At 42.0% G+C, this 21,998-nt stretch overlaps 1 protein-coding gene across 1 annotated transcript in view; it reads left to right on the top strand.

The window, feature by feature from the left end:
* Positions 1–21,998, top strand: part of LOC141051178 (uncharacterized) — a 139,463-nt gene that overhangs the window by 80,530 nt on the left and 36,935 nt on the right. The window contains exon 9 of the mRNA XM_073548043.1: positions 291–1,086. Within this exon, the coding sequence (XP_073404144.1) occupies positions 291–1,086 (796 nt within the window). The remainder of the gene's footprint in view (positions 1–290; positions 1,087–21,998) is intronic.

The raw sequence follows: 21,998 nt of genomic DNA on the forward strand, positions 1-21,998 counted from the left end.
TTGCTGATCAGCGGTGGTCCGACTGCTGGGACACCCGATGATACAGAGAATGGGATTCTGAAATGCGCTGCCTGAATGGAGTGGTGGCCAGACGTGCTCCACCACTCTATTCATTCTCTGTAAGACTGCCAGAGAGAGCCTGGTATGAGTCACACCTTTTTCCAGCAGTGTCATAGGAAACTTTACTTTTTTTGAGTTTTACTACATGCCTTACAATGTGTTTAAAAAATTTTATACATTAAGTTTATCCAAAACGAAAAAAAAAATCAACCCTCATTTATTCTTGGCAGGTGACTGTATCAGAAGCCCAGATGGACATGTAATCTCATCAGATTTTAAAACAGAAGATCACGGTGTCACACCAGATACATACGAAGAGCGGGCAATTATCCCAGATATACAATCCTTTATTATCAGCGATGATTTATCAGCTGATGCTTTCCCAAAAGTCCTATCTTCCGATTTACAACTAACTGTTAAGCAAAATGAAAATCTCAGAAGAGACATTGACCATCAAAGGGAGGAACAGTTTTCTTGCGTAAATTCTGACAAATGTTTTACAGATCAATCAAATTTTGATAGACATCAGATAATTCATACAGAGTTGAATAGTTTATCATGTTCAGAATGTGAGAAATCTTTTACAAGGAAATCAAATCTCCTTGAGCATCAACAAACTCACATAGAGGAGAAGCCATATTCATGTTTTGAATGTGGGAAGTATTTTACAGAGAAAATACATCTAGTTAGACATGAGATAAATCACACAGTGGCAAAGCCATATTCATGTTCTGAATGTGGGAAATGTTTTTCAGCTACTTCAAAACTTGTTATACATCAGAGAAGTCACACAGGGGAGAAACCTTTTTTGTGTGCAGAATGTGGAGCATGTTTTACTTCTAAATCACATCTTGTTAGACATGAAAGAATTCACACCGGGATGAGGCCATTTTCATGTTCAGAATGTGGGAGATGTTTTCACCAGAATTCAGATCTTATTAAACATCAGAGAACACACACAGGGGAGAAGCCATTTACATGCTCTGAATGTGGGAAATGTTTTCAACAGAAGTCAGATCTTGCTAGGCATCAGAGAAGTCACGTACGGATGAAGCGTTATTCATGTTCAGAGTGTGGAAAATGTTTTGTCTACGAAAAGCACTTTCATAGGCATGAGCAAACACACAGGGAAGTAGTCATTTAAGCATTAAGAAGCACTCCCATTATTTTTTTTTTTATTGGTTAAAACTGTAGTGTAAGTGACTCCATATACTTAAGGATTGCCATCTTCTCCCAGTTTTGCCAGCGCTGCTGTGGTGCTCTTCCGTGTCCCGAAACAACTATTCCATTTTGCCAGCTCACAGTGCTGTCTATGTGTGAGCGGGAAATCGCTTGTACAGTGTAAGTGTATGAAACTTCAGAACGGGACTCCAAAGGCTTACATTGTAATAGCGACTTCTGGTTCAGTGTGAGCTGGCAAGCCGGAATAGCCAAGTCACGTGACTTGGTAGAAGACCAGATTGGAGCTGCAAACTGTAAGACTGTGATCAATGAGTTTATGAATTTCTCTACACTACACAACATACACTTTTAGACAGGTTTACCCAATAAAAGCTTTAATGTGAGTGTGTAAAATAATGCTTATCCTGTAAAATACTCAGGACTAGTTACCAGATAAAAATGTAGTGGTTTATTTGGATTCTTCTACCACAGAAAAGATTATTACAGAAAAACATAAAAATAGGTGAAAGAGAGATTGTCCATTAGTTCATAGCAAAAGCTTGTCACCTTCTTTCTCTGGGATGGCAAATGGTAAAAATGGTGTCTGGCTCTGTTCAGCTTCTCAAAAAGCAAGGTTACATACCAGCTGTTCAGCTATGTCCGTGAAGAGATGACATCTTGCGTCTGTGTCTCATGATGGTGAGGGAATGATCCAGCCACCTCTAGAGTGAGCCATGAATTATATACGTCTCTTAAAACACGTGATCCAGGTATATATGGAGTTGTCCTGTACCATGAGCCAAGCTTAAAAATAGCCTATGTCGTGTAAGCTAAAGCATTGTACAGAACTGAGTCTTATAAGAAATTAACGGAATATTAATATTTAACAATTCCCCCTTTTGAGGGAGACAGACATTAATTGGAACCCTCAAAATATAACAAGATCTTCTTTCTTATTTTCTTCTTTGACAAAATAATTTAATATCAATAATAATAATAATATCAGATTACCTTTATAAGTACTCAATGACATAATTGATGTGAATTCATGTTATGGTAAGCCGTGAACAATATTCATATAAAATGTATATAATTATACTTCCCTAAGTCTAAATTGAAGCATCTCAGGTCCAGTCATCATCATCTGGTGTCATCTGGTCTTCATTTTGATGTCTTCTGTCTTCTTCTTGGTTCTTTTAAAAATACAGTTTTTCTCTAGCATATAGATGTTGTAGAAATCATGTTGTATATCAAATCAAAGTCCATAAATTCAAATGTTGATACAAAAACAAAGTCTATAGATGAAATGCAGCTTTAATATCTGTGCAGTGTCACCTTTAAAAACCTGGGCTTACATTGGCTCGCCTTGGATATTCTGGAATCCTCCATCCGCACTGGTCTTTGAACAGGTGTGACGTCTTTGGTCAGCAAAGCAAGGGTTAAAATGACTCTTTCTTGCTAAACATAGCACCATAACCAGTCCTTGTCCTAATGCACAGGACGTATGTCAGGGTTGTAGCTTCCTGACAATTACCTTATTGTTCACCAGCCTTCATCGAAGCTTTACAGGTGATTGGAAACCTCTGGAACTTGATAAGAACGTGATAACACAGTTCATCTCAGCATCATAGGAGCATCGTCCTCTGGTTGTCAGGTTAGACACTTTACTTCTGTCAGTGGTGGATACTGCACTTGTAATTGACAATGGTGGATACTGCACTTGTAAGTAACACAGTCTTACTCAGTAATCATAGCTTTGTTACCTTCTGGGACTTCTGGATCGCGGCATTCTTCTTCTTGCAACTGATAAGAATCAATTTTAATATGAAAAGTCTTTATTAATGTAATTTCAGTATCTTGCTTGAAGTCTTCATTCCCTATTCTATACCAAATCTGGTAATTTTCCTATCCTATAATATCGCAGCGTACCATAGCAATCAGCAATATCCATATAATTATTATCAGAATTTGTACTGTATATGGATTTCAATGTTTGAAATAATAAACCAATAATAAGTGATAATACATTATTAGCCATATTTTTTCATGTGATAGAACATTTTTTTATGTCATAGGTGTAATTACCTTTTTCAACCCATAGGTGTCATGTCGGACACTGTTCACACCAGGGTGTCCGGCAGACAGCGGTAATACCCTGTTGGGTATTCTGTTCCAGTCGGGATAGGGTTAACCAGGTTGTCATGCTGGCTGAGGGCTGGGCCACGCCCTAGGTCTTTAAATAGTTCGTCCTGACTATGTGCGTCGCCGACTATAGCTTTAGCCTAGTGCTAGCAATACCGGTCAGCAGTGGTGGTGTTGGAGCGTCTGATATCTGGTGCAGTATATCCCTCAGTGGTTCTTTCTCCAATCTGTTATATATATATTTGGTTGCCCTTGCACATTATTGTATTCCCTTGTGTATTAACTGTGTGGTGTTTCTTTTACCCCTGTCCATACGTATTTGTGGGGTCTGGTGTCTGGTCCCCTCACTGGGTGGAGGGTGGTGGGTTCAGCTTAGGGCTGGACAGGAGACAGGGACAGGGTGGAGGCTCAGGCAGGCACACCTTCAGTGTAAACCCTGGGTAGAGGGACAGACAGGGTTCCCCTAGTCTGAGGGACATCACAGGGGTCCCGGGGTTTTTGCCTAAAGTAACCTAGGCATACCATGACAATAGGTGTCACTGTGTTTTATATAACCAGTGTTTTCATCTTTATTAATAAGGAATATATTTATTATACTAATAATATGTAGGAATGTAAAGCCATGAACCAAAATAAGAATTTGAGTGAGCGAATGAATGAATAAAAGAATTGTTGCATATAACTCAGAAGTGAAACATTTTCCTTTGTAATAGAACCATATCATCATGATGAAAGAAAAAATAAAAATTTAAGAATTAAAATAAAAATAGAATAAAAAATTTAAAATTAAAAATAAGAATAAAAATAAGAATAAGGCCTTTATGTTGATGCAGAGTAGTTATGTCTTCAGTAACATATACCCTTAATATTTCCATGATCTGGATTATTTCATAATTGTCATAAACTTGTGTTACCAAAATATTCAAATTATGCAACTTTGCATATAATATTCCTCTTAGTGTAAAGAAATGACTCTTTATAATACTTAATGTTATTATACCCAATACTTATACCATTGTACCTTATTAATATTTCTTTTCTATTAAAATGTGTGAAGAAGAGGTATTAATCAAATGTGATGATGTAGTCAGGATCAAAAACATATTTCCCCCTTAATACCAAAAAATACTGTTTTATGAAATAATTCATTTATCAAAACCAAAATTAAAAAATTAATTTATAAATTGTGTGAATTTATACTTGCTTATACCATTATTTGTCTGAAGATGTGTGACCATTAAAATTAATTTGAATATCATAAAATTATCCTTTGGAAAAATTAATTTAAATGTAGATTTTCTTCATAAACCATTTTGCTGTGCGGTTGCACTTATCACAATTAACTAAGTCAAGAAATAATAATTACTATAGAAATATAGAAAATATGTTGTATAGATAATATTTCATTATATATCCTAATATTCAAATAATTTAACTGATCTGCATATTTCTCCTAAAGATAAAGATTTTGGGTTTTTTTTCTTCTTTCTCTCTTGCATTCAGAATCCTGAGGCCTCATACATCAAACGTATCACATTACTCACTCAGCAGCTGCTCATACACTCAGTCACTGTCACTCAGACTGTGTCACACATTATCCCACATACGAAGGTGTGATGAATACACGTATTTTAACCCAAATTATCAATGCATTGTAAACTACTTAAAATTAGTCTTAATATTTCTTTGAATATTCCCCAAATACACATGACCTAAATATATGTTGTATAGCTATACTTGACATTTAGGCTTGAAAAAAATTCCATTGGTTTGCAAAAGTTGAGACCCCCTAAAAATTATTTTCCTAAAGAACAGGGACATGGTATACTGGTATACCTACTATTAGAACAAGGTTCAAATTTCACATGCTGTGGTTGTCATGTCATGCCATGCCATGCAGAAAAGGCACACACACAGAACACATTTAAAATGCAGTTAGTTATTTTCTTTTAAGTGTTAAATATATGAAATCATGCAATTATTGCAACTTCCTGTGTAAATAAAGGCAGAAATCCTTGTAAGAGAATATTTCCGGATTAAGTCCTGCTTTGAAATAAAAATTCTAAGGAAAAATAAAAGATATGGTTAATATCATATTCATAATTCTAAATATTATTACTGAAGTAGATTACTTCTACAAACACTATATACTGTATGAATATGTATCTATCCACAAACCATAAAACTACAGGATTATACTCTATATAATAATTACATATAACTAATTAATACATTGCATAACACTTTTACACAATATATATAATTACTTTTTCTAGCCAATTCCTACACCCATACTTATTTCTCTGCAAAAAATATCCTGAAAGGTTCTTGCCATTTTAAAGCTGATAGATTCTTGGAGCAGAGTATTCAGTTTACAGGCCATGATGTCACTCACCACCTGCTTCTGTCTGTCAAATTCGGCCATCTTTGTTGCAGGAAGAAAATCAGAACTCATCATTTTTCTTAATTCAATCTGTGTTTTTTCGGTGATCCTTTGCATCATTCCATAGGGCTTATAACAAATATGTGATTTTCTTCGTTCTTCATAGATTTGATTTTGAGGAAAACTCATTTTAGAAGGTTTTGCTAATACAGGCTTCTGATAAGATTTTACTCTGCCTGTCTTCACAAAATTAGCACAATTTACTTTCCTTTCACGATTCTCGTGTTTTCTGGCAAAATCAAGGGATTGCGCACATTCAAATAAAGAATCTTTTTGTGACGCAATAACACGAGATGCTGGATTTAGAAACCAAAATTTGCTTACAAAACTCCTTATGAGGGACGGTGTTTTGACATTCTCACTCAGCATTTTGTACAGACGTTCATATATGGACATAAACGTGAAAGTACATTCCTTCCGACCAATCCTTAATTTTTGAAGAATATCAATATCTGGATGATTTTCATTTGATGAACAAAAATGAGAATTTGTAATCTGTCCTTATCAGATAAATTATCATGTTTTTCACCAGATAACTTTAATGTCAATCTCCTAGCAAAGTTTACAGGGATCCACATTTTGAACAACTGATTCTTCTCCAAAATCAAATTTGTCAACACAGCTTTCAAAAACCTCAGAGTTTCTACAAACATGGATTTTGTTATCATATGCAGGAATGATTTTGCATATTTTTAGCAAAGTTTTTCTTACTTTCCTTCGGAGTTGGGCCCGTGAGTCGTCTATTTTTAGTGGTCCGTCTTTCCCTTGTACGTCCTCTACGTCAGTTCTGAAATCTCCTCCTACTCCATTTTGTTCCACGTCTGCAAGGTCACCTTGAATGGCTGCTGCTACTTGTAACTGTTTCTCCACATTACAGTGAATCTCGGGAATATCACTATCCTCTACACAAACATTTTTGGATTTCTCTGACACAGATCTATGAAATATACCATCTGTAGAATATGTTTTAATTTATCTCTTTCTCTGTTGAAAAACTTATACTTCTGATTCTCCAGTTCACACTCGGCATATAAGCTGAGCCATAATACTTCTGGATTAGACTTGTCTACAGACTTATATTTCAATTTACTCTGCTTAGCAAGAGAATTAATGACATCCATTTCTCTTACCTTGAAATGTCTCAGCTTGTTCCTTTGATGGACAACGCTGGGCTCCGGTCTTCACACGTCTGGCTTCAGCACGTCTGGCACTTTGGCACTTGTAGAACTTCTCAATCCATCTGGCAATTCTTAGTCCTCACTTCTAGGTTCTGTCTGATTCTTGTGAGTAGTGGAGTTCCTGATAACTTGCACAAATGACTGACGTTAGCAAAGTTCAATCCCCCTTTTGGGCAAGTTGAGGGAAATCCGCAAAAAAGAACAAAAATTCAGATCTGGCTGGCTCTCCAATGTAAAATAATGCTTATCCTGTAAAATACTCAGGACTAGTTACCAGATAAAAATGTAGTGGTTTATTTGGATTCTTCTACCAAAGAAAAGATTATTACAGAAAAACATAAAAATAGGTGAAAGAGAGATTGTCCATTAGTTCATAGCAAAAGCTTGTCACCTTCTTTCTCTGGGATGGCAAATGGTAAAAATGGTGTCTGGCTCTGTTCAGCTTCTCAAATAACAAGGTTACATACCAGCTGTTCAGCTATGTCCGTGAAGAGATGACATCTTGCGTCTGTGTCTCATGATGGTGAGGGAAGGAGCGACCTCTAGAGTGAGCCATGAATTATATACGTCTCTTAAAGCACGTGATCCAGGTATATATGGAGTTGTCCTGTACCATGAGCCAAGCTTAAAAATAGCCTATGTCGTGTAAGCTAAAGCAATGTACAGAGCTGAGTCTTATAAGAAATTAACGGAATATTAATATTTAACAGAGTGCATATTTAAATAATAATGTTACATTTAATGTGTCAAAGAGCAAGAGAAATAGGTTAAAAGACAAATGTAATCCCTATAAGAAATATGAAAGTACCTTATACCACGAAATAATGCTGAGACGATATAATGTGATGTTCAAAAAGATCCATGATATTTAAAAACCAAGTCTATGAATACCAAGATGAAAAATAAATTCGGCACTCCCAATTTGTATGATGCAAAATCAAAGATTTGAGAATTTATTCAAATAATATCCACTGTAGACAAAAATGTTGACATTTCTGCCAACTCGTAGGCCTTCATCAGAACTCTATTATATAAACAGAAGCAAGAAGTATACATCAGTACAATATATAATCACCACTGATCACATGAAAATGGCAGTGGAAAAATAATGATATAAATAACAGACGTAATACAACAAAAGCAAGAAAAAGTCTATATAGTATAGTTAATAATTGAAATGAAGGAGCCAGCAGCTACAAATAACAGTATTAAACCCTAATAAAAGCCTCAAGGTTTATCATAAATAACAATATGTCTCAAATCTTTGATTTTGCATCATACAAATTGGGAGTGCCGAATTGATTTTTGATCTATTTGGAGTTATATCCTATTCGTGCACCCCTCATTTCGGAGTGCCGCGCAGCCTTATCTTATGCATACCAAGAGCGACGGGTTCAAGAGAGGCCTGGATGTGTTCCTGGAGCGTAACAATATTGTATCTTACAGTTATTAGGTTCTTTAGAAGGACGTAGATCTGGGGATTTATTCTGACGGAATATAGGCTGAACTGGATGGACAAATGTCTTTTTTCGGCCTTGCTAACTATGTTACTATGTAAAAGTGCTACCAAGGTGGTCCGACACGTTTCGTCGCACTCGGGCCGCTCTTCCTGAGGAATGTCTATAGAGTATGTCACACTAATATGTACATACAGCAGCTAAAACTATCTAAAACTTTGTTGTTACCAGTGTTTGAGAAAGGTTTACTTTTAACAACATATGTATTAAAGTAAAGTTTACTTTGAAAAGTTAGGGCTATCCTGCAATATTCTTTACAGGCATACCCTTGGATATTGTCAATCACCTGAAATGAACAACATTATGAAATAGAGACTGTACCTATTCTGAAACATTTTGTAATTGTGGGGCTAAGGGAAAAAGGATTAACATTCCTTGGTCAAACTTCCCTTATAGCAGAATAACATATAGGAAGGTAACAAGAAAAATCATCTATAGAGGTACAGGAAAGATGTATATCTTTGTACCGTGTTAGCCAGTAGATAGAAAAATATTCAGAATTGAGAGTCCTCAGTGGTTGATACCTTTTAATGGCTAACTGAAAAGATGGTAACTCATTGCAAGCTTTCGAGACTACTCAGGTCTCTTCATCAGGCATTGACTAATACAACATCTTCAGATTTTGTATTAGTCAATGCCTGATGAAGAGACCTGAGTAGTCTCGAAAGCTTGCAATGTCTTACCATCTTTTCAGTTAGTCATTAAAAGGTATCAACCACTGAGGACTCTCATCTATAGAAGGACATTCTGTGTCCAAATCACAAGATTTACCTTGAATGATCTACAGAAGAATGTTGGGCAAAGTAAAACTATGAATAACGAAACTAATATGTGTTAACGAGAGACCACATATGATAACAATCTAATTTGGCAGGCAGACTCCCAACTCTTGTCTGAGAGATGTCGGGGTTACAGTCATTCCTTTTGTTCTCAGTGAAATAAGACACTGTGAGAAGAGTATGGCTCCCTCAAAGAGAACACAAGCACTTGGCCAAGCACTCCTATGTATGGGGGAGTCAAGAGAGATAACTGTCAGTCGAACAGTTATCTATTGTTTATGGGGCTTAAGGCTAAGTGCACACGTACCGGAACTCTCGCGGAAATTACCGCGAGAATTCCGGAATTCCATTCCGCGGGAAAATCGCATTTTAAATTCCCGCGATTTTCCCGCGGAAAAACTAGCATTTTGCAAGCGTATTTAGCTTGCAAAATGCTAGCGTTTTCCAAGCGATCTGTAGCATCGCTTGGAGAACTGATTGACAGGTTGGTCACGCTCGTCAAACAGTGTTTGACGAGTGTGACCAACTTTTTACTACTGAGGCTGCCTATGCAGCATCAGTAGTAAAAGATAGAATGTAAAAAAAAAAATAAAAAATAGTGTTATTCTCACCCTCCGACGTCCCGCGCATCCGTTCCCAGTAATCCTTTGCGAAAATGCCCGCGATGCCGTCAGTTCTCGCGGGATCGCGACGTCTCGCGGTCATTCGCGATGACGTCGCGCGAATGACCGCGAGACTTCGCGATCCCGCGAGAACGGACGCCATCGCGGGCATTTTCGCAAAGGACTACTGGGAACAAGAGCGTGAAGAGAAGCGGGAAGGCTGCGCGGGACGCCGGAGGGTGAGAATAACAATATTTTTTATTTTTAAATTCTATTTTTTACAGGGATATGGTACCCAAAGCCCAGAGGACAGTCTTCTCTCCTCCGGACCGTGGGTACCATCCGCAATTGTTCTGCTTACTTTCCGCATGGTGTGCACAGCCACATGCGGGAAATAAGCGGAACAATGCATTCCTATGGGTGCGGGATCGCCGCGATTCCGCAAATTAATGAGCATGCTGCGGTTTTTACCGCGAAAAATAAGCATCCCATGCATTCCTATGGGATTCCGCAATGCTCCATAGGAATGCATGGGATGCTTATTTTTCGCGGCAAAATCGCGCGGTTAAAACCGCCGCGGAAACGCGAAAAAAACGCCACGTGTGAACTCAGCCTTAGTCTCTAAGTCTTGAGAACTTAACTGATCTGTTAAATTATTTGCTCCTCAATTTATTAACTAATAATAATCCAGCTAGTAATTAATATTTTAGGTTTGATCTCACTGTGAAGATAAGCTAGTCATCCTGGAATGGTAAGTTATTAATTCATATTTTGAACAGTATGTTGCCAATTGTATATTAACTGAGTGGTTCATATTTGTATTCAGGCATGCAGTGTGGGGGATTTTTTTTTTTTTGCTCAGGCAGGAAATGTACATGTGACTGTTATTTTCAAGGCCACTGTCATCAGTACTGCAAAAAGAGTTGTGGCTGGGAGATGTTGATATGAAAGTTTGACCAAATGAAGATGAAACAAGAGGAAATGAGATGTCAGCAGTAAGTCAATGGATAGATATGTTCTGTATCTATACTGTATGACTTGCAGAGAGATGATGAAAGTAATACTCTTGTCTGTAAAATAACCTTGCTTATTTTGTATAGCACCACCTCTTAAGGTATGTTTCCACGGGCAATATCTCGCAGCGCTTTGGACCTGGCACATGTCCTCTCCGTCAAAAGCAGTGCCGGCTTTTGAATGCCGGTGATTCCGCATGTGTTCATTGAACCGTGCGGAATCACCGCGTCCTATACATTGTATGAGTAACGTTATCTTGCGGAGATGGAGCATCTCCGCAAGATAAATAGACATGCTGCGGTCTGGAAAGATATGCCGCTTGTCCGGTCACGCAGGGAAGCCGGAGGCGTCTCTGCACGCATAGTGGAGATGGCATTTGATGAAATCCCATCCACTATGCTGTAACATCTGGCCGCTGCGGGTTGGATGCTGTGACTGTACGCAGCGTCCAACCCGCAGCATTTACTGACCGTGGAAACATACCCTTAGTATTTAATGTACTCATTTATTATTTATAGCGCCGATCTTTAGTTTATATTGTACTCTGATGTTATATATTGCGCTGTTCCTTATTACGTAGCCTCCTTCATTATTGTGTATGGCACTGTTCCTTTTTTACATAGAGTTCTATCAGGGGCAGACATACCGCATGTGCAGCCAGTGCAGCTGAATCGGGGCCCGGAGGTGGAGGGAGGTTAATAATGAGGGAAATCTGGATGGTTTCTCTGGCCCCGAAGATCCGGGGGGCCCTGACCAGATTTCTCTCATGTCCGATGCCTACAGAAGACAATGGCAACAGAGCGGAGCTGCAGGGATCTGTCCTGTGCTTCCTGCCCGCGCTTCCTTTCTAACACAGCAATGCGGCAGAGAGGTGAGTGATGCTCTCTGTGTGTGTGTGTGTGTGTGTGCGAAGGTCAGCAGTGGTGTGTGTGTGTAGGTGGTGGAGAGGGCAATGATGGGGGTGGTGGAAAAGGCAATGTTGGTGGTGGTGGGGAAGAGGTAATGATGGAGATGGTTGAATGGGCAATGATGGGGGTGGCGGGGGAAAAAGCAATGATGGAGGTGATGGAAAGGGCAATGATGGGGGTGGTGGGGTAGAAGGCAATGATGGTGGTGGTAGAAAGGACAACGATGGTGGTGGTGGAAAGGGCAATGATGGGGGTGGCGAGGGAGAAGGCAATGGTGGTAGAAAGGACAATTATGGTGGTGGAAAAGGCAATGATGGGCATTATGAGTGAAAGGGCAATGATGGGGTAGTGGGAAAGAAGGCAATGATGGAGGTGATGGAAGGACAATGATGGGGTGGTGGGGAGGACAATGATTGGAGTGCTGGAGAGGGAAATGATGGGGTGATTGGAGAGTACAATGATTGGGGTGGAGAGGAAATGATGGAGGTGGTTGAGAGGGAAATGATGGGGGTGGTGGGGGAGAAGGCAATGATGGAGGTGATGAAAAGGGCAATGATGGGGATGGTTTAGGTGAATAATGATGGGGGTGGGGGAGCATGTTGACAGGAGTAGTGGGGAGAACAATGATTAGGGTGTTGGAAAGGGCAATGATGGAGGTGGTTGGGGAGAAAGCAGTGATGGAGGTGGTGGGGAGAAGACAATGATGGTGGAAAGAACAATGATGGGGTGGTGGGGGAGAAGGAAATGATGGAGGTGATGTAAAGGGCAATGATGGGGGTGGTGAGGGAGAAGGCAGTGATGGGGAGGGCAATGATGGGGTGAAGGAAAGGACAATGATGGGAGTAGTGGAGGAAAACAATGGCGTGTTGGAGAGGGCAATGATGGAGGTGGTGGGGAAGAACAATGATTGAGATGGTGGAGAAGGCAATGATGGAGGAGGAAAGGGCAATGATGGGGATGGTGAGGGAGAAGGCAATGATGGAGGTGGTGGAAAGGAAAATGATAGGGGAGATGGAGAAGGCAGTGATGGGAAGGGCAATGATGGGATGGGGAGAACAATGTTTTGGGTGTTGGAAAGGGCAATGATGGAGGTGGTGGAGAGGACAATGGTGGATGTGGGGGATTGGGATGGGAGTAAGGGGGACTTATAATGGACTTATGAACAGGTGGAGGACATAAGATATGGATGTGAAATGAATTCGGTAGTGGAGGAGGGTGCAAAGCCCCTAATAGCATCCTCCCCCATGTCACAATTCATTGTCATGCTTTCGGGGACTTAAAATTTATTGGGGAGACGAGGCGATAAGGTGCATAGGACACTTTATAATGAACTGAAAGGTGGGAGAAAACTTTGTCAGGGACTTGTAATAAATTGGGAGGTGGCGGAGGATGCTCTGCACCCCATCTTGACTGAAAAAAAAACAAGTGTAGACAAAATATCACATGGTCTTGAGACCCTTTGCTAAGACACTCATATTTAAGTCAAATGCTGTCCATTTCCTTGTGATCCTACTTGAGATGGTTCTACCCCTTCCTTGGAGTCCAGCTGTGTTTAATTAAACTGATAGGGCTTGATTTGGAAAGTCACACACATCTGTCTATATAAGACCTCTCAGTGCATGTCAGACCAACTGAGAATCATGAAGTCAAAGGAACTGGCCATGGAGCTCAGAGACAAAATTGTGTGGCAAGGCACAGATCTGGCAAACATTACAAAAGAATTTCTGCAGTACTCAAGGTTTCTAAGGGCACAGTGGCCTCCATAATTTTTAAATGGAAGAAGTTTGGGACCACCAGAAGTCTTCCTAGACCTGGCTGTCCAGCCAAACTGAGCAATCGTGGGAAAAGAGCCTTGGTGAGAGAGGTAAAGAAGAACCCCAAGATCACTGTGGCTGAGCTCCAGAGATGCAGTTGGGAGATGGGAAAAAGTTCCACAAAGTGAACTATCACTGCAGCCCTCCACCAGTCGGGCCTTTATGGCAGAGTGGCCCAACGGAAGCTTCTCCTCAGTGGAAGACATATGAAAGCCCGCATAGAGTTTGCTAAAAAACACATGAAGGACTCCCAGACTATGAGAAATAAGATTCTCTGTTCTGATGAGACGAAGATTGAAGGAAACATGAATGCGGCCAAGTACAGAGATATCCTGGATGAAAACCTCTTTCATAGTGCTCTGGACCTCAGACTTGGCTGAAGGTTCACCTTCCAAGACCTGAAGCACACAGCTAAAATAACAAAGGCGTGGCTTCAGGACAACTCTGTGACCATTCTTTACTGGCCCAGCCAGAGCCCTGACCAAAACCCAATTGAGCATCTTTGGAGAAACGTGAAAATGGCTGTCCACCAACGTTCACCATCCAACCTGATGGAACTGGAGAGGATCTGCAAGGGAGAATGGCAGAGGATACCCAAATCCAGGTGTGAAAAACTTGTTGCATCATTCCCAAGAATAATTGAAACTGCAAGGAAAAAAGCGCAATAAGGTCTTATCTGAGAAAACCAAGAATTCAAACAATAAAATATACTCACCGTATATAGGAGAGTAACAGGCATAAAGAAACACGGTCAGCTTGCTGCACATCCAAATGACCACGCTGTGGCCATAAATCTTCAGATTCACTAGTGGGATTTTTTATGGATTAAACGTGCGCTGCCAGACCATCATTCCTCACAAGTTGTGTGCTTGATATATTTATTTTAGGGAAATAAATATATCAAGCACACAACTTGTGAGGAATGATGGTCTGGCAGCGCACGTTTAATCCATAAAAAATCCCACTAGTGAATCATTCCCAAGAAGACTCATGGCTGTACTAGCTCAAAAAGGTGCTTCTACTCAATACTGAGCAAAGGATCTGAATATTTATGACCATGAGATATTTCAGTTTTTCTTTTTTTAATAAATTTGCAAACATTTCTACATTTCTGTTTTTATTCAGTCAAGATGGGTGCAGAGTGTACATTAATGAGAAAAAAATGAACTTTCATGAATTTACCAAATGGCTGTCATGAATCAAAGAGTGAAAAATGTAAAGGGGTCTGAATACTTTCTGTACCCACTGTAAGGGATGGAACTGTACATAACAAGAGAGGGAACTGTGTAATAAGAGATGGCAATATACATAATAAAGGAGACAATGTAAAATTCATACATGTATGTGTCTGGCTGTATAGGAGCAGGAATCTACCACACAAGACAAGACCCAAGGTGCAGACAATGCAAAGAAACCCGAGAAACAGTCCAACACATAGTGGCAGGATGCAAAATGCAAGCAGGAACAGCATATACTGAAGGCCACAACCAAGTAGTGGGAATTGTATAGAGGAACATCTGCACAGCATATGGGCTAAAGGCCCCGTCTCACTAAGCGATCTCGGTAGCGAGATCGCTGCTGAGTCACAACTTTTGTGATGTAACAGCGATCTCACCAGCGAGATCGCTGTGTGTGACAGCGATCAGCGAGCGGCCCCCCTGCCGGTATCACTGATCGCTGGAAGAAACCTCTGGACATTTCTTTGGTCGCTGGTCTCCCGCTGGCCAGCACGCATCGCTGTGTGTGACAGGCGGGAGACCAGTGATCAGGTGTAAAAAATAATAAATAAAAAATATAGATATTCTCACCTTCCGACCTCGCGTTCAGCCATCCTGCCTCTCTCCACGCTCCGGTCCCAGTGATCCTTTGCACGAATGACCGCGAGATGTCACGGTCTCACGGGATAACAAAGTCTCGCGGTCATTCGTGCAAAGGATCACTGGGACCGGAGCGTGGAGAGAGGCAGGATGGCTGAACGCGACGTCGGAAAGTGAGAATAACTATATTTTTTATTTTGATTCTATTTTTTACAGCGCTAGCAAGCGATGCCGGGCGCTCGGCATCGATGTGCAGATCGCTGGTGAAGCTGTCTGTGTGACAGCTCACCAGCGATCACATAGCGACTTACTAGCGATCCTGACACCTTGATATTGGTGTCGGGATCGCTGGTATGTCGCTTAGTGTGACGGGGCCTTTAGTCCAGGTGGGAGACCCCAGAGAAAGTGGTGGAAAATGAAAGGGCTAAAATCCTGTGGGACTTCAAGATGCAGAAGGATAAGCAGATGTTGACTAACCAACCAGACATTATCATAGTAGACAAGGATCAGAAGACAGCAATGATAATAGATGTGGCAGTGCCAAGTGACAGCATCATCAGAAAGAAGTATTATGAGAAGCTGGAGAAATACCAGGGCCTCAAAGGAGAACTGGAGAAGCTGTGGAAGGTGAAGGCAATAGTGATTCCAGTGGTGATAGGAGCACTTGGAACAGTGACCTCTAAGTTGGGAAAATGGCAGCAACAGATCCCAGGAGCAACATTTGATCTCTCTGTTCAGAAAAGTGTAATGCTGGGAACAACGAAGATCCTGCACGGAACCCTCAAACTCCCAGGCCTCTTGTAGAGGACCCAAGAATGAGAGAGGACAACAAAGACCACCCCCAGTGGGGGGTGAGAAGGAAGTATATATACGTATGTGTGTATATGTATACACTGTTCATAAAAATATAGGGAACATTTAAACAACAGAATATAACTCCAAGTAAATCAAACGTCTGTAAAATCAAACTGTACACTTAGGGTCCTCTCTGTGGCAGGCATCGGGAGGCTCAGGCTGCTTTAAGATCCGGCGGTGAGACAGAGCAGCGCAGGAGGACACGACAGGCTTTAGCGATGGTGTGGTAAGAGGACCAGGGAAACTGAGAGTGCCATAGTCGGGGATCAGAGGTGAGAGGAGATCCTGCCCGCTTCCTAACACTGACCGCGCAATGCGGTCTATGTAATCTATACTTACCCCGCTGGATCCTGCGCTGGCAGATCATCTGCTGAAGCCTGGTGCAGACGTGGGTGCTGCGTAGGGAGAACGGGGGAGAGCTGGATGGAGGGGCGCCTGTGACTGTAGAAGCCCCAACCGCTGTGCTCAGATCAGAGAACTTTTTCCCGCCATAGAAAACCGCCGCCATCTTGGGAGCAACATCTGAAAAGGAGACCATATTTTCATTGATCTTAACCCCTTATTCCAGTGTGTAAGGGTCCTATGGGCTTGTGGGTTGCAGCTCTCTGCTGCCATCTGGTGCTTTGTTCTGTAAATTGCTCATGCTCCACATAAGTATACAGCAGCATGAGTACATAGACATGTGACTTTGTAGCCCGTTTGCTACTAAATTCTGAACCACCACAGCCATTTTGTGAAAGCATACTTTCTGGCCAATTATAAGATTTGTTATCGGCTTGCATATATATATTGGGGAAAGAATTATGAGTCCCAATAAATCACAGTCTGCAGCTGACAAGTTGAGATCCTATGCCAGTGGGAATAACTCAATAACAATTCAGAAACCTGCGAATAAATCAAATAAAAAAAAAATGTCAATGTTACAAGGGTCGGGGAACATGGATCCGGAGCCCATTCTGAAACAAGTCTCTGAACAACTGCTGGTTGCCATTCAAAGCAGTACTGCCTCTCTAAGGGTGTGTGCACACATTGCGGATTCTACCGCGGATCCGCAGCGGATTTGGCCCTGCGGTTCCACAGCAGATTCTGCTGCGTTGTACAATACCATTAAAGTCAATGGAATTTGAAAAACGCTGTGCATATGCTGCGGAAAAATCCATGTGGATTAGCTGCGGGTTTATTTCCGCAGCATGTCAATTCTTTGTGCAGATCTGCAGCGTTTCTGCACCCATTGACTTGCATTGATACGCAGAAAAACCGCAGGTCTCAAAAAGATCTACGGCTTTGCTGCGGATGAAACGCTGCAGATCGGGAGGGGGCAAGAGTGTGGGCGGTGAAGTGTGCGTGTATGGTGTGTGGGCGGTGCCTGGGCGTGTATGTGTGCGGGCTATGTGTGTGTTTGGTGGTCTGCGGGGCTCATTGGGCTGTCTGGGGGTGTGTGCGGGGGGTTACTGAGGCTGTGCGGGGTTTATTGAGCTGTCGGGGGCCTGTGCGGGGCTCATCAAGCTGTCTGGGGGTGTGTGCGGGGGTCTGCGGGGCTCATCAGGCTGCCCAGCGGTGTTGCGGGGGTCTGCGGGGCTCATTGGCCTGTCCGGGGGGTGTGCGGGGCTCATCGGGCTTTCGGGGGGCCTGTGCGGGGATGCTCGGGCCTCTGCAGGGGGCTCTGCGGTGTGTGTGTGTGTGTATATGCAGGCATCGTCCAACTACAGGTCCCAGCAGGCGATGCCTGCTACACTGTCAGTGAGTGACACATTAGCCAATGACAGTAGTAGTTCCATCATCCGGCTAATGTGTTGCATGTAAAAAGAAAAAAAAAACATACAACATACAGAACATACATATAACATACAACACATAACATAGAATACATACCGCACACACCTAATTCCCCGAAGCCATCGATCTCCTGTAATAAACATAAAATAAACCAACCTATACTCACCTCTCCACCGTAGTCCAATTAATAACGAGGGTCTCACGATGTTCTCCTGTGGAGAACTGCCGCATCAGCTGATGCGACCGCTCTCCAGGGGCTCCTGCGCTGAAATGACAGGCAGAAGTATCACTCTGCTGGGAAAGAGGTCCCGTAACCCTAGCCTTAACACTAATTCTCACTCAGCAGTGCTGTAAAGTGAGATTCGGAACACAGGTAACCTTAGTGATGAACTGCAGGAGGATTATCTCCTGTCAGTTCATCACTGGGAAACCCTATAGAGTGGTCACGTCACCTGATGTCACTGTTCTATAGGGGAAATCGTCGTGGGACCCTCGTTAATAATTGGACTGCGTCGGACAGGGAGTATATGGTTGGTTTATTATTTTTCATTTTTTTAGGAGATGAGGGCGTCGCTAGGATCTGAGAGTGCAATAAACATGAAAACCTTGTCATGTTTTATTTCATTAAAAGACTATTCTTATGTGTGTGTTTTTTTTAACCCTTTCAAAAGATTAATAATGGATTGGTGTCTTATTGACGCCTCTCCATTATTAACCGGGCTTAATGTCACCTTCCAATAGAAAGGTGACATTAACCCCTTATTACCCCATATCCCACCGCTACACGGGAGTGGGAAGAGAGAGGCTAAGTGCCAGAATTGGCACATCTTATAGATGCGACATTTCTGGAACAGCTGCGGGCTGGTATTTGTATCCTGGGGGGGGCAATATCCATAGCCCCTTCCTAAGCTAAGAATATCAGCCCGCAGCTGTCTGCGTAGCCTTTCTGGCTATAAAATATAGGGGGGACCCCACATAATTTTTTTTGGGGTCCCCCTATTTTAATAGCCAGTAAAGGCTACGTAGACCGCTGCGGGCTGATATTCATGGCCTGGGAAGGGGCCATGGGTATTACCCCCTTCCCAGGCTACAAATATTGGCCCCCATCTATCGGCTTTCCCCCTCTGGCACAGAAAATTGCGCGGGAGCCCACGCCTTTTTTTTTTAATTTATATGGCTATATATATAGATATATCTATGGATAAATCTATAGATAGATCGATCCATATATCTATCTATAGATATATCCATAGATCTCCAAATCGCACCTCACAACCTGTGCACTTGACCCCATTCCACCTCCTCCCCAACCTCACCACCACACATCCCATCCCTAACCCACCTCTTCAACCTATCGCTAACGTCCAGTACCTTCCCTTCTGCTTTTAAACATGCCACAATCACACCTATCTTTAAAAAGCCAACCCTCGACCCAACCGCTATCGCCCAATATCACTGCTCCCATTCGCTTCCAAACTCCTGGAGCTGCACGTCCACGCTGAACTTTCCTCCCACCTCTCATCTAACTTGCTCTTTGACAATCTACAATCTGGTTTCCGCCCCCATCACTCCACTGAGACAGCCTTGACCAAAATTACTAACGACCTACTTACAGCCAAAGCAAATGGACATTACTCTATACTCCTGCTTCTAGACCTGTCCTCTGCATTCTACACAGTTGACCACTGCCGCCTACTACAGATCCACCTCCTTTGGCATCAAAGACCTCGCCCTATCCTGGATCTCCTCATACCTCTCAAACTGCACATTCAGCGTCTCCCACTCCCACACTACCTCCTCATCCCTCCCTCTCTCCTTTGGAGTCCCCCAAGGCTCTGTTCTGGACCCCTACTCTTCTCAGTTTATACCCTTGGCCTGGGTCAACTCAAAGTCCCATGGATTCCAGTACCACCTTTATGCTGACGACACTCAGATCTACTTCTCTGGCCCAGACGTCACCTCTCTGCTGTCCAGAATCCCGGAGTGTCTATCAGCCATATCCTCCTTCTCCTCTCGCTTCCTCAAGCTCAATGTGGACAAATCCGAACTCATCATCTTTCCTCCATCTCACAGATCTTCCTTACCTGACCTATCTATCACAATTAATGACATCAAGCTTTCCCCAGTACCGGAAGTCCGCTGCCTGGGAGTAACCCTTGACTCTGCCCTGTCCTTCAAACCACACATCCAAGCTCTTTCTACCTTCTGTTGCCTCCAGCTCAAAAATATTTTCAGAATCCGTCCTTTCCTCAACCCTCAATCTACTAAAATGCTTGTGCAAGCCCTCGTAATGTCCCGCCTCGATTACTGCAGCATCCTTTTCTGTGGTCTCCCTGCTAACACCCTCGCACCTCTCCAGTCCATCCTTAATTCTGCTGCCCGAGTAATCCATCTCTCTCCTCGCTACTCCTCCGCTTCTCCCCTCTGCAAATCTCTTCACTGGCTTCCATTCCCTCAGCGTATCCAGTTCAAATTACTAATACTGACCTACAAGACCATCTATAACCTGTCTCCCACGTATGTCTCTGAACTAATCTTCCGATACCTTTCTTCACGCAATCTCCGATACTCCCAAGACCTCCTCTCCTCCACACATATTCGCTCCTCACCCAACCGCCTCCAAGACTTCTCCCGAATAGCCCCCATCCTCGAATTCTTTGCCCCAACATGTTCGACTATCAACCACATTCGGATCCTTCAGACGGAACCTGAAAACCCACCTCTTCAAGAAACCTGGGAAGCCAAATCCTCCGGGGGCTCCTCCTAGACCCCTACTGGCCAGATTTCTCAACTGGAAAGATAGAGACTATATCCTGCAGCTCATTAGAAAGGCCCAAGTAATTAAATACGAAAATGTCACTGTAATGTTGTTCCTAGAACTTTCAGCGGATCTACAGATATGGAGTGCCTCTTTTACTTAATAATGTGCCCAGCCGAGCATAGAGTAGTAGATGAACAGTAGTGTATATTGCTATGGTCAAACACTGATGCTTGTATTATTTATGCTCATACCTGGACTGGGTACTGCAATGGCTTATTACTAGCTGTTTATAGATTTGATCTGTTAATCCTAATGTGGCTATTTTGTTGCTGTTGCATCCCTCCCCCTTCCCCCACCTTTTTCTTTTCTAGATATGTTATGTGCTGGACATATGACCACTTAACCCCTTTACCCCCAAGTGTGGTTTGCACGTTCATGACCGGGCCAATTTTTAGAATTCTGACTACTATCCCTTTATGAGGTAATAACTCTGGAACGCTTCCTTGGATCCTGGTGATTCTGACATTGTTTTCTCGTGACATATTGTACTTCATGTTAGTGGTAAAATTTCATTGATATAACTTGCGTTTATTTTGTGAAAAAAAACAGAAATTTGACGAATATTTTAAAAATTTCGCAATATTCCAACTTTGAATTTTTATGCCCTTAAATCACAGAGATATGGCACACAAAAACTTAATAAGTAGCTTTTCACATATGTTTACTTTACATCAGCACAATTTTGGAACCAAAATTTTTTTTGTTAGGAAGTTATAAGGGTTAAAAGTTGACCAGCGATTTCTCATTTTTGCAACACCATTTTATTTTTAGGGACCACATCACATTTGAAGTCACTTTGAGGGGTCTGTATGATAGAAAACACCCAAAAGTGACACCATTCTAAAAACTGCACCCCTCAAGGTGCTAAAAACCACATTCAAGAAGTTTATTAACCCTTCAGGTGCTTCACAGGAATTTTTTGAATGTTAAAAAAATGAACATTTAACTTTTTTTCACAAAAAAATTACTTCAGGTCCAATTTTTTTTATTTTACCAAGGGTAACAGGAGAAATTGGACTGCAAAAGTTATTGTGCAAATTGTCCTGAGTACGCTGATACCTGATATGTGGGCAGAACCACTGTTTCTGCGCATGGCAGAGCTCAGAAGGGA

The sequence above is a fragment of the Dendrobates tinctorius genome, unplaced genomic scaffold, assembly GCF_039654945.1.
Source record: "Dendrobates tinctorius isolate UK_male_01 unplaced genomic scaffold, ASM3965494v1 ptg000155l, whole genome shotgun sequence".
NCBI classification, from domain to species: Eukaryota; Metazoa; Chordata; class Amphibia; order Anura; family Dendrobatidae; genus Dendrobates; species Dendrobates tinctorius.